This window comes from Pezoporus flaviventris, unplaced genomic scaffold (genome assembly GCF_033815535.1).
Source record: "Pezoporus flaviventris isolate CSIRO_AGI_PZ_B2104156 unplaced genomic scaffold, CSIRO_AGI_Pfla_v1 ptg000116l, whole genome shotgun sequence".
Classification (NCBI taxonomy): domain Eukaryota; kingdom Metazoa; phylum Chordata; class Aves; order Psittaciformes; family Psittacidae; genus Pezoporus; species Pezoporus flaviventris.
In genome coordinates, this window is record NW_026892664.1 from 3697404 (window position 1) to 3710706 (window position 13303).

The 13303-nt window shown below is 47.4% G+C and overlaps 1 protein-coding gene across 1 annotated transcript; it reads left to right on the forward strand.

Moving 5' to 3' along the window:
- Positions 1-12409: 12409 nt before the first annotated feature.
- Positions 12410-13303, forward strand: LOC133282313 (olfactory receptor 5G25-like; the record flags this gene model as incomplete). Its single annotated transcript, XM_061478345.1, has 1 exon — positions 12410-13303. A coding segment is annotated over exon 1 (894 nt), but the record flags the coding sequence as incomplete, so codon positions are not given.

A 13303-nucleotide genomic window follows, 5' to 3' on the forward strand; every position in this document is an offset into this window, starting at 1 on the left:
GGCAGCATCCCTGCGGGAAGGAGGAAAGATGGAGTGAAATAGGGAAGAGCAATGCCATGTGGCTTGCATGTACTCTGTTAGGTTGGACATTAGAACAATAAAGATTTGATAGTTGAGGCAACGCTTAACTGTGGTTCTTGGTGAATCTTCACAGGCAGAGAAACACATCCAAAAACCATTCAGAAATCTCTTAATCATGAGGCTAAATCAGACCTTTTCTTTTAAAAACCCAAACCCAATCTTGAACCATTTGAAAACTGGAGAAGAGGTGCAAACTGGTCATCACATTTCATTAGGGAGGCAGAAAAAGGGACTGTGCATTCCATTTGCTCCATGAGAAAGACTGAAAATATCTGAGTGTGATGCCCCAGGAGCCCTGAATCCATCACCCCAGCTCTGATACAGCATTGCTGGATCCCCAGCTGCACACAACAACTCCCGATTCTCAGGAGGTTTCCCTGGCAGCCTGGGGCAGAAAGTCCTGTCCTAGACAGCAAAAATAGGCTGAGCTGGCGCATTGCTGTCAGTAGAATCGTAGAACAGTTAGGGTTGGAAAGGACCTTAAGATCATCCAGTTCCAACTCCCCTGCCATGGGCAGGGACACCTCACACTAAACCATGGCACCCAAGGCTCTGTCCAACCTGGCCTTGAATACTGCCAGGGATGGAGCATTCACAACCTCCCTGGGCAACCCATTCCAGTGCCTCACCACCCTCACAGTAAAGAACTTCTTCCTTAGGTATAACCTAAACTTCCCCTCTTTAAGTTTTAACCCATTACCCCTTCTCCTATCACTACTACTACTACTAGTCAGGTTCCAGCACAGAGAGAACTATTCCCCTCAGTGTGGCAGATGAGTCTAACAGAGAGTCAGTGCACTTAACTTCTGTTATCTTCTCCAGCTCAGGTATTATTTCCATGGTTTTCCCCGCTCAAGGTCAGGAAGGCATTGGCAGGCTGCTCCTCACAACTCTGAGACAAATGCCCAAATAAATTATCTCTGGATGGTCCCAGCACTTCAGGTTTGGGTTTAGTGCTTCCCACTGGGGTGGCTGCTCTCCGCTTCCCTGCTGCAGGGACAAAGCACCAACCTTCTGCCATTGAGGAATAACCTTTCAGAAGGTTGCTTGAGGTTTTGCAGTGCATTTTTAGTCTTCTTAGAGGAAAAACCTGGAAGGTTTCCTCATGGAATGTGCCCTGTGTGTCATTCCCAGGTATTTCTGTGCCACTGCATGCTGTGGTGCAGCTCTTGTCCTCTTCAGTTTAGGGCTGGGGCAGAAAAGCAGCCTTTTTGAATGCTTTCCCTAAGGTTTTATCACCATCAGATGGTGACACACACATAGGGTGGGAAGATAATGCCTAGAAACTCAGACCTATGGAAAACACATAGCTCAGGTATATTCTTGTTGAGCTTTTTGCCCCAAATCAGTAAATTTAGAAGCTTGAAAGCTTTGGGTTTTAATCTAGCTCTAAATTGGAAGCCTATGATCCTGCTTGCCTGCCAGATTCTTATATGCCAGATCCTTACCTAGCGTCCTTATGCAGCTTTCTGGGATTTACACACACGGTGTGTGCGTTATCCTAAGGCAGAAGATCCATGATCTGTTTTCCTTCATTCTTCAGGTGTCTCTAATGCTATAGGAGGGGGAAGTGGCAGCTCATGGATGAAGTGAGCCAAGCACAAGTAATGCAGCAGCTCCGTCAGCAAGAAGCTTTTTGCCCAGAGCGGGTGATGACACTGTCCCAGAGGGGGACAGCACCTGGGTTTATTTACTCCTTTGGTCCTCATGGATAAAACCCCTGAAGTAAAGCTTAGCTGAGCAAAAAGGGGATCATTAGAGACTCCCAGCAGAGCCTGGAAGAGGTTTGGACCTGGGTCCCGCACCCCAGCTAATGGTGCAAGGCTCATTAACCTCAGTGCTAATGTGGAAGGGCAGGGGGGGTCATCTCTGCTGAGGCAGAGGTGGGAAAGAAGCCTAGGAGTGTGTTTAATGGGATGCCAGGGGTTGGGATTTATTGTGCTGTTTGAACTGTGCAAGTCTAGAGCTTCACCTAAACCACAGTTTAAGGTAGCTGGAAGCACCAAGTGCTGTAACCAAAGTCAAATGTGCACATGAATCACTTCATCTCCCTGCGTATGGCAATGGTTTTTATAGTTTGAACTGAAACCCCCCTGAGCTCTCCCACTGATCACTCTGTGCCTGGAGATCACCACTGCAACTGCACCCAGAGAGCCATGGAGGCAGAGGAGAAGCACTTCCAACCCAAAGGTATGAAGCACAACGTGTACTTCAGCACAAGGCAAGTGTACAAACACCAAACCTGGTTTCTGTGGTCACACTCACGATTTTACTTGAGGCTCACTGAGGGTTTTGTGTGCATCAATTGACACAACAGCAGCAAACTTTAATGTTCCTTTAAGTCAATTAAAGGTACATGAAAGGGCAGTTCGACTTTGTTAGAAATGTTTTGTCATTTCTGCCTCATTCCTTGAGCTATTTGTGGCATTGTGACAGTGTGATACATCACAATGTACTAGCGCTACTACTACAATGATACTCAGGCCAGCAAGAAGTGGGTAGGGTTGAAGACTGTTTGCAGCTGCTTTATCCTGCTGCTGACTTATTTTACTTCCCTTCTATAAGCATTTTCCCACCTCTTACTTCCATTTATGATTACTTCTTTAAACATTCATCCCCTCACCAAAACCCCATTTCACTGTTACCTTTCCACGTGGTCACAACAAAAGTGTTTGGAGATAAACCAGGAATATTGAATTAAAAATCTCCTGTTAGGGCAAAGTATGGATTGAAACATTTAAGGGAATACAGATCAGGAAAAACAACCCCAGTTTTTTGTCTTTAGTGCATTTTGAAATGAAGTCATTTAATTAAGTAATGAAATCTGAGTATATAAAATGACTGAACCACTGTGACTACCAGGTAAGTATCAGTTAAGGATGACAAATCATGGCAACAGCATAGGAAAATGTCTTTCAATCAAGTTTCACTGATAGCTTAATACATGTAAGAAACATGTTTCAAAATACAAGTATCTTCATCATTTGAAACTCAGAGGGACTATTCACTGGGGACTGTAGTGATAGGACAAGGGGTAATGAGTTAAAACTTTAACAGGGGAAGTTTAGATTGGATCTAAGGAAGAAGCTCTTTCCTGTAAGGGTGGTGAGGCACTGGAATGGGCTGCCCAGGGAAATTGTGAATGCTCCATCCTTGGCGGTGTTCAAGACCAGGTTGGACAGAGCCTTGGGTGCCATGGTTTAGTGGGAGGTGTCGTTGCCCAAGACAGGGGGGCTGGAACTGGATGATCTTAAGGGCCTTTCCAACCCTAACTATCCTATGATGTTATGATTCTATGGTATCAAAGGTCTCTGTCCTGCCAAGCTTTTTAGCATCTGATTATATCGGTTCTGCCTCCTTCACTGAGCACAGGTTGAAGCCACTTTCCCACAGACAACAGACAACATCTCATCTCTTGCTGCTGTTTGCCAGAGCACACAGAAGAGATTGTTCCCCATCCATGTTCTGTTCACAACATCAGTTAATTCCCACTCACAGCAGGTAAAGGAAAGATATTTTCCCCCGTCGGTGTGTTTTGGCTTCTCTGAGACCCAGACAGCTCTCGGTTAGGATCGATTCTGTGTTCAGGATTGTCTTTCATCTATGGAAATGAGCCACTGTCTTAACTCCTATATGAAATACACTATTTGGTATTTCCTGGTGTGCACTAGCAAGAGTTAAGCATGGGCTTGTCTCGTGCTGGAATTCCATGGATCACACCATTTAAGTAAATGACACTTAAGAAGAATGTAAAACACCCCTTAAAATGAATGGGATGACCCCTTAATGTGCCCAAATTGTCCTTAACACTGGGTAGCCTCAGCACCATTCATCATCCTGTGTTATGAATGATATTGTCCACAGTTTCTGCCTTAAAGTGAAATCTATCGTGAAGCTGCAGCCTGGAGAGGGATTCCCCATGATATTCAAAGCTGGAGCTTGAGATCTTGATTCCCACCAGCTTCTTCTCTTTGAAAGGCATAAACGAATGCAATGAATCTTTTGAAACCTTTTCTCTGACTCTTTTTCAGCAAGCAAATGTAAAACTACACTTCCTCTTCCCTCCCACCCCAGCAACTTTAATAAAGAGCTCACAGGTAAGAGTGAGGAATTTTACTGGAGCTGAGGGAAAAGGTCAAGAATCTTGCAAGAAAAATAGATATTTATCAGTGACAAAAGTTATAACTGAATAAAGCTGATTGGTGTTTCCTGTGAGGAAAAGAGGCCTGGGATAATTCAGGGTAATTTCTTCATGCAAGCTAGTGACTGAGAAGTGAATTCAAGTTTGAAGTTCCATTACTCTTGGTTTCCTTTAGGGGAAGGATGATGCGATTTGGGGAGTCTATTTCTCATGCAATACTGTCATTGACTTTTGTGCAGTAACTGGAGAAGAACCTGCATCGAATCATGGAAATAATTGGGAAAATGCCATTGTTTTAGTGCCCCACAGGCTTTCTCATTTGAGGTGAATTGTTCATGTCCTCGATGACAGAACTCTTCCATGTTGCCAGCCATTTAAGAACCTTCTCCCACACCTCACCAGAGCCCCCTTCACCTGCCTCTTCCTCAGGCTGTAGATGAATGGGTTGAGCATGGGGTTGACCACGGTGTAGAAGATGGAGGCCACCTTATCCAGGCTCCTGTGACTAGATGGAGGTTGTAGGTACATGAAGAATGCTCTCCCGAAGAGCAAGGCAACAGCCATTAAATGGGAGGCACAAGTGTGGAAGGCTCTGGCCCTGCTCTGTGCTGAGCACATCCTCAGCACAGTGCGGATAATAGACATGTAAGAGAGCAAAACGATCACGCGTGCAATCACCGCATTGATGGTGACAAAGGCAAAGATGACCATCTCACTGCTGTGGGCGTCGGAGCACACGAGCTTTAGCACAGGGACTACATCACAAAAAAAGTGGTCAATGCTGTTGGGACCACAGAAGGAACCTCCAAACGTGCACCGTGTGTAGATGATGGCACTGAGGAAGGCGAATAGGTAGGACGATGCTACCAGCTGCCTGTAAACGTGGCTGGAGATGATGGTCACAGAAAGCAGGGGATGGCAGATAGCAACGTGCCGATCATAGGCCATCATGGCCAGGAGGTGACACTCAATAGTAGCAAATAAAGCGAAGGTGAGGAACTGCATCATGCAGCCAGTGAAAGAAATGGCTATGTCCTCTGATAACAGGTTTGCCAGCATCCTGGGGGAGATGACTGTGGAACAGCAGATGTCAACAAACGCAAAATGGGTGAGGAAGAAGTACATGGGGGTGTGGAGGCTGGGAGACACCCGAACCAAGGTAATTCCAACATTCCCTATGAGTGTCACAACGTAAATCAATAGAAACAAGGCAAAAAGTGGGGTCTGCGCACATGGGCTATCTGTAATTCCCAAAAGGATAAATTTAATCTGTGTGAGATTTCCTCCCATGACCAGTTGTTACCTGCTGAGGCCAAATCAAGAGAATATCACATTGATCAAAACCAGAGATTTGCTTTTGGACCATATCTAACGCCAATCAATGACCATTTGAACTGTGTCATTTTAAAATATTCCAATATATTTTCTAACCAAAATGTATCTATTTTACGTTTTTCAGATGAGGTATTCAGAAAAGTACCGGGAGTTTCCTGAAGCAGTTAATGGCAGTTTTGTTTTTCTATGTTGGGAAAAATTAAACTCTGGATTTAGTCAAGCACGTGTGTTTTCAGGTTTGAGTAAAGAATCAGATCTTTATTCACTTTCAGTTTGAAGGAAATTTGTGTCAGAAGACACCTCAGAGGAACCTCATAGGATCGCACGTAAGCGTGGAGCAAGAGAAAGTCCCAGTCCCAGTGAAATCACAGCTTACAGATGAATGACCTCTGGACATTTGCTCTTGGCTTTTGATTATCATTCACTCACCAAACCACATTTATCAAACTATTTGAGCTTATTCACAATAGATAACACTCACACTGGTAAATTCATGAGACCTACCTTTCTGAGCTACAGCATGCTGAAGCATCCTAAACCCATAGGCATTAGGTTGCTTCCTTTAAAATGGAATTGATATTACAACATGTTGATTCCAAAGGCTGATTTCTTAGTGACTGTATTCTGCTGACAGTCTGAAATGTTTCATTTCTTTATAACAGAATGAGATTCATCCTCATTTAAGTCTTGAATAAATCAGTGCATCTTGCTTTAGCTGCCTATATAAAAGAAACACAACCTGCATCAGACATTGCTCCCTCTTATTATAAAGAAAACCCACGTTGGTAAGGCTGTTTTCTGACCAAGACAGAAAAAAGACGACCTGAGGACATGCAGAAGCCAGCCCACTGCCTCAATGCAGGCGAGGCTCTGCTTTGTGTTAGTGTTACCTCTTGTGCCTTCCCTGTGCCATCAAGAATGGGAGCCAAGGGTTTATCCTCAACACAGCAGAGAACATCCACGCGCCAGCATCAGCTCTGTTAAGCACCTGATGTGAAGAGAGGGGAGCTCCTGCCAGACTCCAAGAGCCCAGCTTGTGTTTCTGGGGCTGTAAATACAGTTGCATGTGCTCTCCTGGGAGGAAGACTCTAGGGCTGCTCATGCTTTCCCAGAGGAAAACAAAGAGAAGGGAAAGCAAAGGGTGTGAAATCACCTCTGAAAGGCATTGTGGTGCTTGAGCATCTGAAAGACATAGCATGAGTGAGCCATCCCTGAGCACAGCTACAGGGCAGCAGTGATGAGCAGCTTGTATGATGCTTCTGACATACTTGTGGACCATGCAAAAGTTTCACTTTGACATTGGCAACAGAATGAGAATGGGTTTAGAGACATTTCAGATCTTGCAGAGGGTCCTCAAATGGAAACTGATGCACAAATGACCCCATCTCTGGATTTGCTGCTGTCCCTCTCTGTGCACACCTGAGAGCCCAGTTTTTCAGCCCCCGTGAGGTTATATACATGTAGTGCCTAGATGTCCAACAGCTGAGCTGGTGCCTCTGGGCTTCCACTGTATTCAAGGGTGAGAAATGAGCATTTTTAGGCAGGGATGAATTGTCCCAGGGTGAACTAATAGACCTTTATCCCCCTGAGCAGCCTCAGCTGCGGCTTCATCCCACCCTCTGCCCATTTGTCCCCCATCTCTATTTAAGAGATTTAATTCTGTTTTACCAAGTATAATATTGGGCTTCTATGGCAGGACCTCTGTTATTTACCTGATATGAGAATTTTGTGTCTACAGCCAGGGGATTCTGAATTTTGTAGATCCCTTCTCTGCAAAGATTGAAGCAGACTCATGCAATGATGCTTTTGTCATCAAATATGTTTTCAGAACCCCAAGCCTGTTTCTTGTTGCTGGAATTGACAGCTATTCTTCCCCTGTACGTTAGACTGAGGTTCCTCTTGGGAGTCCCCTGAGTTGGATCCACCACACACAAGACTATAGCAATCCAGACCTCCCTTAGCAATGTAGCACCAAGTCTAGGTAAACCTTTATGTATTGCAGTTGTCTCTGCTTTGGAATTTTTCTTAAACCAAAGAGGGGATAAGAACACCAGAGTGGGGTAATTCATCAAGCAGCGATGAGCCTTACACGTGACACTTCTCATCTAGGCTCCCTTTCCCATTAAAGCTTGGACCAGATGATCTCTTGAGGTGAAACTTGGGTTTTCTGTGGCTCTATGATTCTATTTGTATATATTCTACATGTCTCAGCTACAATATGCAAGAAAGAAGCAAAAAACCAAGGTGTGGTGAATGTTTTCAAGAAGCTCTCTGATATCAAAGTCTCTGTGCTGCCAAGCTCATCAGCAAGTAATTACATCAATTCTGGCTTCCTCACTGACCACAGATAGAAGTCACTTTTCCACAGACCTCTCACTGCTGTTTTCCAGAGCACACAAAAGACACTGTTCATGACCCATGTACTTCCCAAATAGAAGTTAATTCTCCCTCACAAGAGGTAAAGGAAAAACATTTTCCCACACCAGTGGTTTTTTGCTTCTTTCTGACCCAGGCAGCTCTCGGTTACCATTGATTCTGGGTTCAGGATTGTCTTTCACCAACGGAAACTTGCCTCATGCTGTATTTATAAGTGCAACCCACCACTTGGTGCTTCCTGGTGTGCTTTAGTGTGAGCTGGGCATGGACATGGGATGTGGGTGCTTATCTCCAGCTGGAATTCCATTTCTCTCACCATTTAAGTAAAGGGCACTTAAAAAGAGTGTAAAACACCACTTAAAATGAATAGGAGGACCACTTGATATGCCCAGTTTGTCCTTAACACTGGGTAGTCTCAGCACAGTTCATCAATCTGCACTAGGTATTACATTTTCTACACTTCCTTACATGAAGTGAAATCTCCTGTGAAGCTGCAGCCTGGGGAGGGATTCCCCTTGACATTTTAAGGTGCAGCTTGAGACCTTGATTCCCACCAACTTCTTCTCCTTGAAAGGCACAAACGAATGCAATGAATCTTTTGAAACCTTTTCTCTGACTCTTTTTCAGCAAGCAAATGTAAAACTACACTTCCTCTTCCCTCCCACCCCAGAGGCATTAATAAAGACCTCACAGGTAAGAGTGAGGAATTTTATTGGAGCTGAGGGACAAGGTCAAGAATCTTGCAAGAAAAACAGATATTTATCAGTGACCAAGGCTATAACTCAATAAAGCTGACTGGTGTTTTACGTGAGGAAAAGAAGCCTGGGATAATTGTGGCTAATTTCTTCCTCAAAGATGGTAACTGTGAACTGAAATGAAGTTTGATGTTCCTTCTCCTCTTGGTTTCATCACAAGGAAGGAAGATGTGATGTCACACATCCGATTGAAGGGACATAGGGGTTGCTGTGACTCCCTCTCCTGGTCAAAGCCCCTCTGGGTACCACCAGCTCAGCCATATTAAAAAGCACAGCAGCATCCACAGTGTTGTGGCTGCTCGTGCAGAGCCTCTGCAGCTCTGGAAGAGGGAAGAGAGATGTGCAATGTGGTCCCCTGTCCCCTTGCACCCATTCCAAACGTTGGTCCTGTCTCTGTGCTGCCACCCGGAACCTCACCATCTTGTCCCACACCTCCCATCTCCATGCTCAATCCCAGCCTGACAGCAGGAGATGGATGGGGAGAAGCTGTCACCTTGGGGACCAGGAATGTGTGCAGGGAGGTCACTGACAGAGGGATAAAGTCTGGAGGGGGCAGAGAGCAAAGGGGCTGCTCCATAGTCCCCTTCAAACTGCAAACTCCAGCACCTCAATGCACACCATGGGGCAGGATGAAGGATGCTGGGGCTCTGCAGGAAACAATGGACATTCTCATATGGATGCTGATGGTTTCTGCCCCTGGTGGTACCCTGGTGATGGAGGCACTGGGCAAGGGCTGAAATCCCTCCCTGCTCTGCATGCAGCTGGATCCAAACTGGGACTCAGCTTTGACTTCTTTGCAATCAGTGCTTAAATCCTTCCTATGGCCATCATAAGGGAGAGGAGGGCCTCTGCCCTCCATGTCCTGCAGGGTGCCCACGAGGGCTATGTGAGCAGTGAGAGCATTTGGGACCAGGACTGATGCAAAGCAAGGAGGGACCATATCCGTGCACATCCCCTTATGTCCATCACATCCATACACATATCCCATGCCCTGCAGAGGAGGCTCTGCCCCATCCATCTCCTGCTCTGGCTGCAGGGCTGGTATTGAGCAGGGAGATGAGGAGGTGAGAGAGGCAGAGTTGACAATAAGAGGAGGGTGGAGGGGGCTCATCCACAGCATTGCACCACGTTCTGCAGCTCCTATGAATGGTTTTACTGCTGGAGAGAGAAGGAAAGGGGAGGATGTGGCTCTGGAAGGCGTTGGAACCCCAAATGATGCCCACATTGTGGGGATTTGCTCCCAGTGTGCACTGCCAGGGGATCCGGATGATCTCTGGTGGGAATCCGTGTGACATGCACTTTCCTTTCATGTTTGGCTGTAGAAGGAGGTTCCCCACAACCCCTATGAAGGCTTTAACCTGTCAGAGGGGAGACTGAGATGAGCTCTTAGGCAGAAGCTCTTCCCTGTGAGGGTGCTGAGGCACTGGCACAGGGTGCCCAGAGAAGCTGTGGCTGCCCCATCCCTGGCAGTGTTCAAGGCAAGGTTGGACACAGGGGCTTGGAGCAAGCTGCTCCAGTGGAGAGGGTCCCTGCCTGTGGCAGGGGTTGGAGCTGGAGGAGCTTTAAGGTCCTATCCAACACAAACCTCTCTGGGATTCTGTGATGGGCTTGGGAGCATTCATCAGAGCTACCAGTGACAAGGGCAGCCCTAAAGCACTCTTCAGAATGGCCTTTATCGCCTGTTGCTGCCCATTTCAGTCCTTTAGCACACTCCTCACTGTTCCTCCCCATCTCCTTCATTCCACTTTTGGGCACCGCTCCCTCAGGCTCTCCTTTGTCTCTTGTGCTTCCAGCACGATGGGTGGAAGAAGGTGAACGACATCATCAAGGAGAGCACAAGGACTGGGGCTGCCTGTGTCCCCCATGGGATTAAGATCCAAATTCCCCAGGAAGCCCTGTCCAGGCAAAGGAAGGACAGGAGGGTGACCATGAGCAGCCAGCACAGAGGGACCAAGGCCAAGTCATTCCTGACAAACCTGAGTGCCTTGGGTGATGTGAGCATTGATGTTTGCATGGACAAGAAGTAGAGGACAGCATTTACCTCGTCGTTAGCAAGGTCACCACGATCTTCTGTTGGCTCCTTTGCAGCCAAACTTGTGAGCTATGGTTTGAGTACAAGGAATTGAAAATGGGTGGAAACCTGGTTCATTGCCTGTGGTGCTGGGATTGCTGATGGACCCTGGTACCAGCTCCCATTAGCGAGATCCCCCTCATCTCCCTGCCATGATAATGTCAACTATAGCCCTTGTGAAGCTGTAACTGCCTCAGAAGTGCTTCAAAAGTGGACTTGAAAGGTTGGGTTGTTCTGTGCTTTGCTCTAAGGGAGCCGAAAGCCCTGTTGCTTGCTCAAGCTGAGGTCATCTCCTCTGGGTATATTTCTTCTCCAAACTAATCAACACAGAGAAGAGATAATGACCTGCTTTGGGCTTTGTCACCTCCTGGGGCACAAAGAGATTCACAGTCCCACATCCCCACATCACTTGAAATAGGAAGGCGGTTTGCTGATGCTGGCTCATTCCCAGGCTCCCTGCACAGCTCCAGGCACGTTCATCTTCACATCCATCTCCGAGAGCATGAGGAGGGCAGCAGAGACAGAGCTGAGATGTAAGTGAGGGGCAGAATCTTTCAGCCCATCATTCTCCTGTGGTTCTCTCTTGCCAACAAGCAGCAGCTCCTGTCTTCATCTCCTGCCTGACTGCAGGGTCCTGGGCTTCTTGATGATGCTCTGGGCTTCCCAGGGAGCTTCTTGTGCTGTGTGCTCCCCATGCAGCTGCTGAGAAGGCAGGTTTGGAGATCACCGTGGTGGAGAACACCCTCAGGAGGCTTCTTCTTCTCAGTGACCTCAGATGTTTCCTGGATGAGCACCAGAAGCTTTCCTGTACAGGACATTCGGGGTGCTCCCCATTGCTGAGATGAGGCAGCTCCAAAAGATTACTTTTTTTCCCCGAAACATGCGTTCATGAAGAGTTTGCTGAGCTCTGGGGTTTGCCCATTTCTATCGGAGACTCAAGGAACAGGTTAAAGAACCATGAAAAGGTTTTAGATCTGACAGAGTGTGTCAGGAGGGAGGGGAAACTGATATTAACCACTGTGTAAGGTTGCATAGGAGCATAGTATGATTTGTGTTGGAAGAGACCTTAAATCTCACTCAGCTCCAAGCCCCTGTGATGGCCAGGGACACCTTCCACTAGAGCAGGTTGCCCTGTCCAACCTGCACTTTCTATAGGTCAAGAAAATCAAGCAGAGAGGGAAGAAGCAAGTGGTTGGGAAATGCCCACAAGAGGATGAGGGATCAGCTCTGCACTGTGGAAGCACCACATTTCTCTGTGTTCCAGGTTGAGCCGGATGGTCTCCAAGCCCCAGGCTCAGCACTAACGAAGGCGATGAAGTGCAGCACTAAGGTAAAGCAACTCGGGTGTGCAACCTCCCCACTGCTTTCCACAGAGGTCATTGCTCAACATCTCAAGGTGAACCAGAGGAGCACACACCACGTTGTGCCATGGTGTTTAACTGCTTGAGCACCCATTTGTTTTACCTGTGCTGGCACAGGACTTTCACCAAGCTCTTCCTCATTGAGCTGTGCCTGAACTCTCCCTTTCCATCCTGCAGGACTGTCTCTGAGCAGCTCCCACCACACAGAGCCTTTTCCACCTGGGACATCCCTGCCTCTTGGAGAAGAAACCTCCAGCCAGGAGCTCACACACAAAGCACCATCCAGCCCATGGCACAAAGCAATTGCACCCAAGCAACCGAGTTCAGCCTGGCAGGGTTCACAGAGGACCCCGTGACTCAGGTCTACTTGTTCCTGCTCTTCCTGCTCACCTACCTTGTCACCATTGTGGGCAACCTGGGCATCATCATCTTAATCAGGGCCAGTCACCTCCTCCACTCCCCCATGTATTATTTCCTGGGCAATCTGGCCTTTGTAGACCTCTGTTCTTCCACCATCATCACCCCCAAGATGTTGGTTGACTTGATGTCAGAGAAGAAGAGCATTGCTTATGTTGGGTGCGTGGTTCAGGTCTTCCTCCTTGATATCTTTGGGGTAACTGAATGCTTCCTGCTGGCTTCAATGGCCTATGACCGCTACGTGGCCATTTGCCATCCCCTGCTGTACCCCCTTGTCATGTCCCCAAAGTGCTGTTTCCAGCTGGTGACTGGCTCGTACCTCATGGGGCTGACCAATGGCGTGGGACAGACCATCAGCATGTCCACCCTGTCCTTCTGCAGCTCCAGCACCATCGACCTCTTCTTCTGTGACATTTCCCCCCTCATCTCGCTCTCCACCTCTGACAACACCCTCAGCCACACCATCCTGACCACTGCAGCATCTCTCTTTGGTGTGTCCAGCAGCCTGGTTATCCTGCTCTCCTACGTGGCCATCATACCCACCATCCTGAGCATCAATTCAGCCGAGGGCAAGCGCAAAGCCTTCTCTACCTTCACATCCCACCTCACCATTGTCAGCATCTTCTATGGGGCATGCCTTTTTATGTATTTATTCCCCAGCTCAGACAGCTCAAGAGCAGCAGATAAATGGGCTGTGCTGCTCTACACCGTGGTGACTCCCATGCTGAACCCCTTGATCTACAGCCTGAGGAATAAGGAGGTGAAG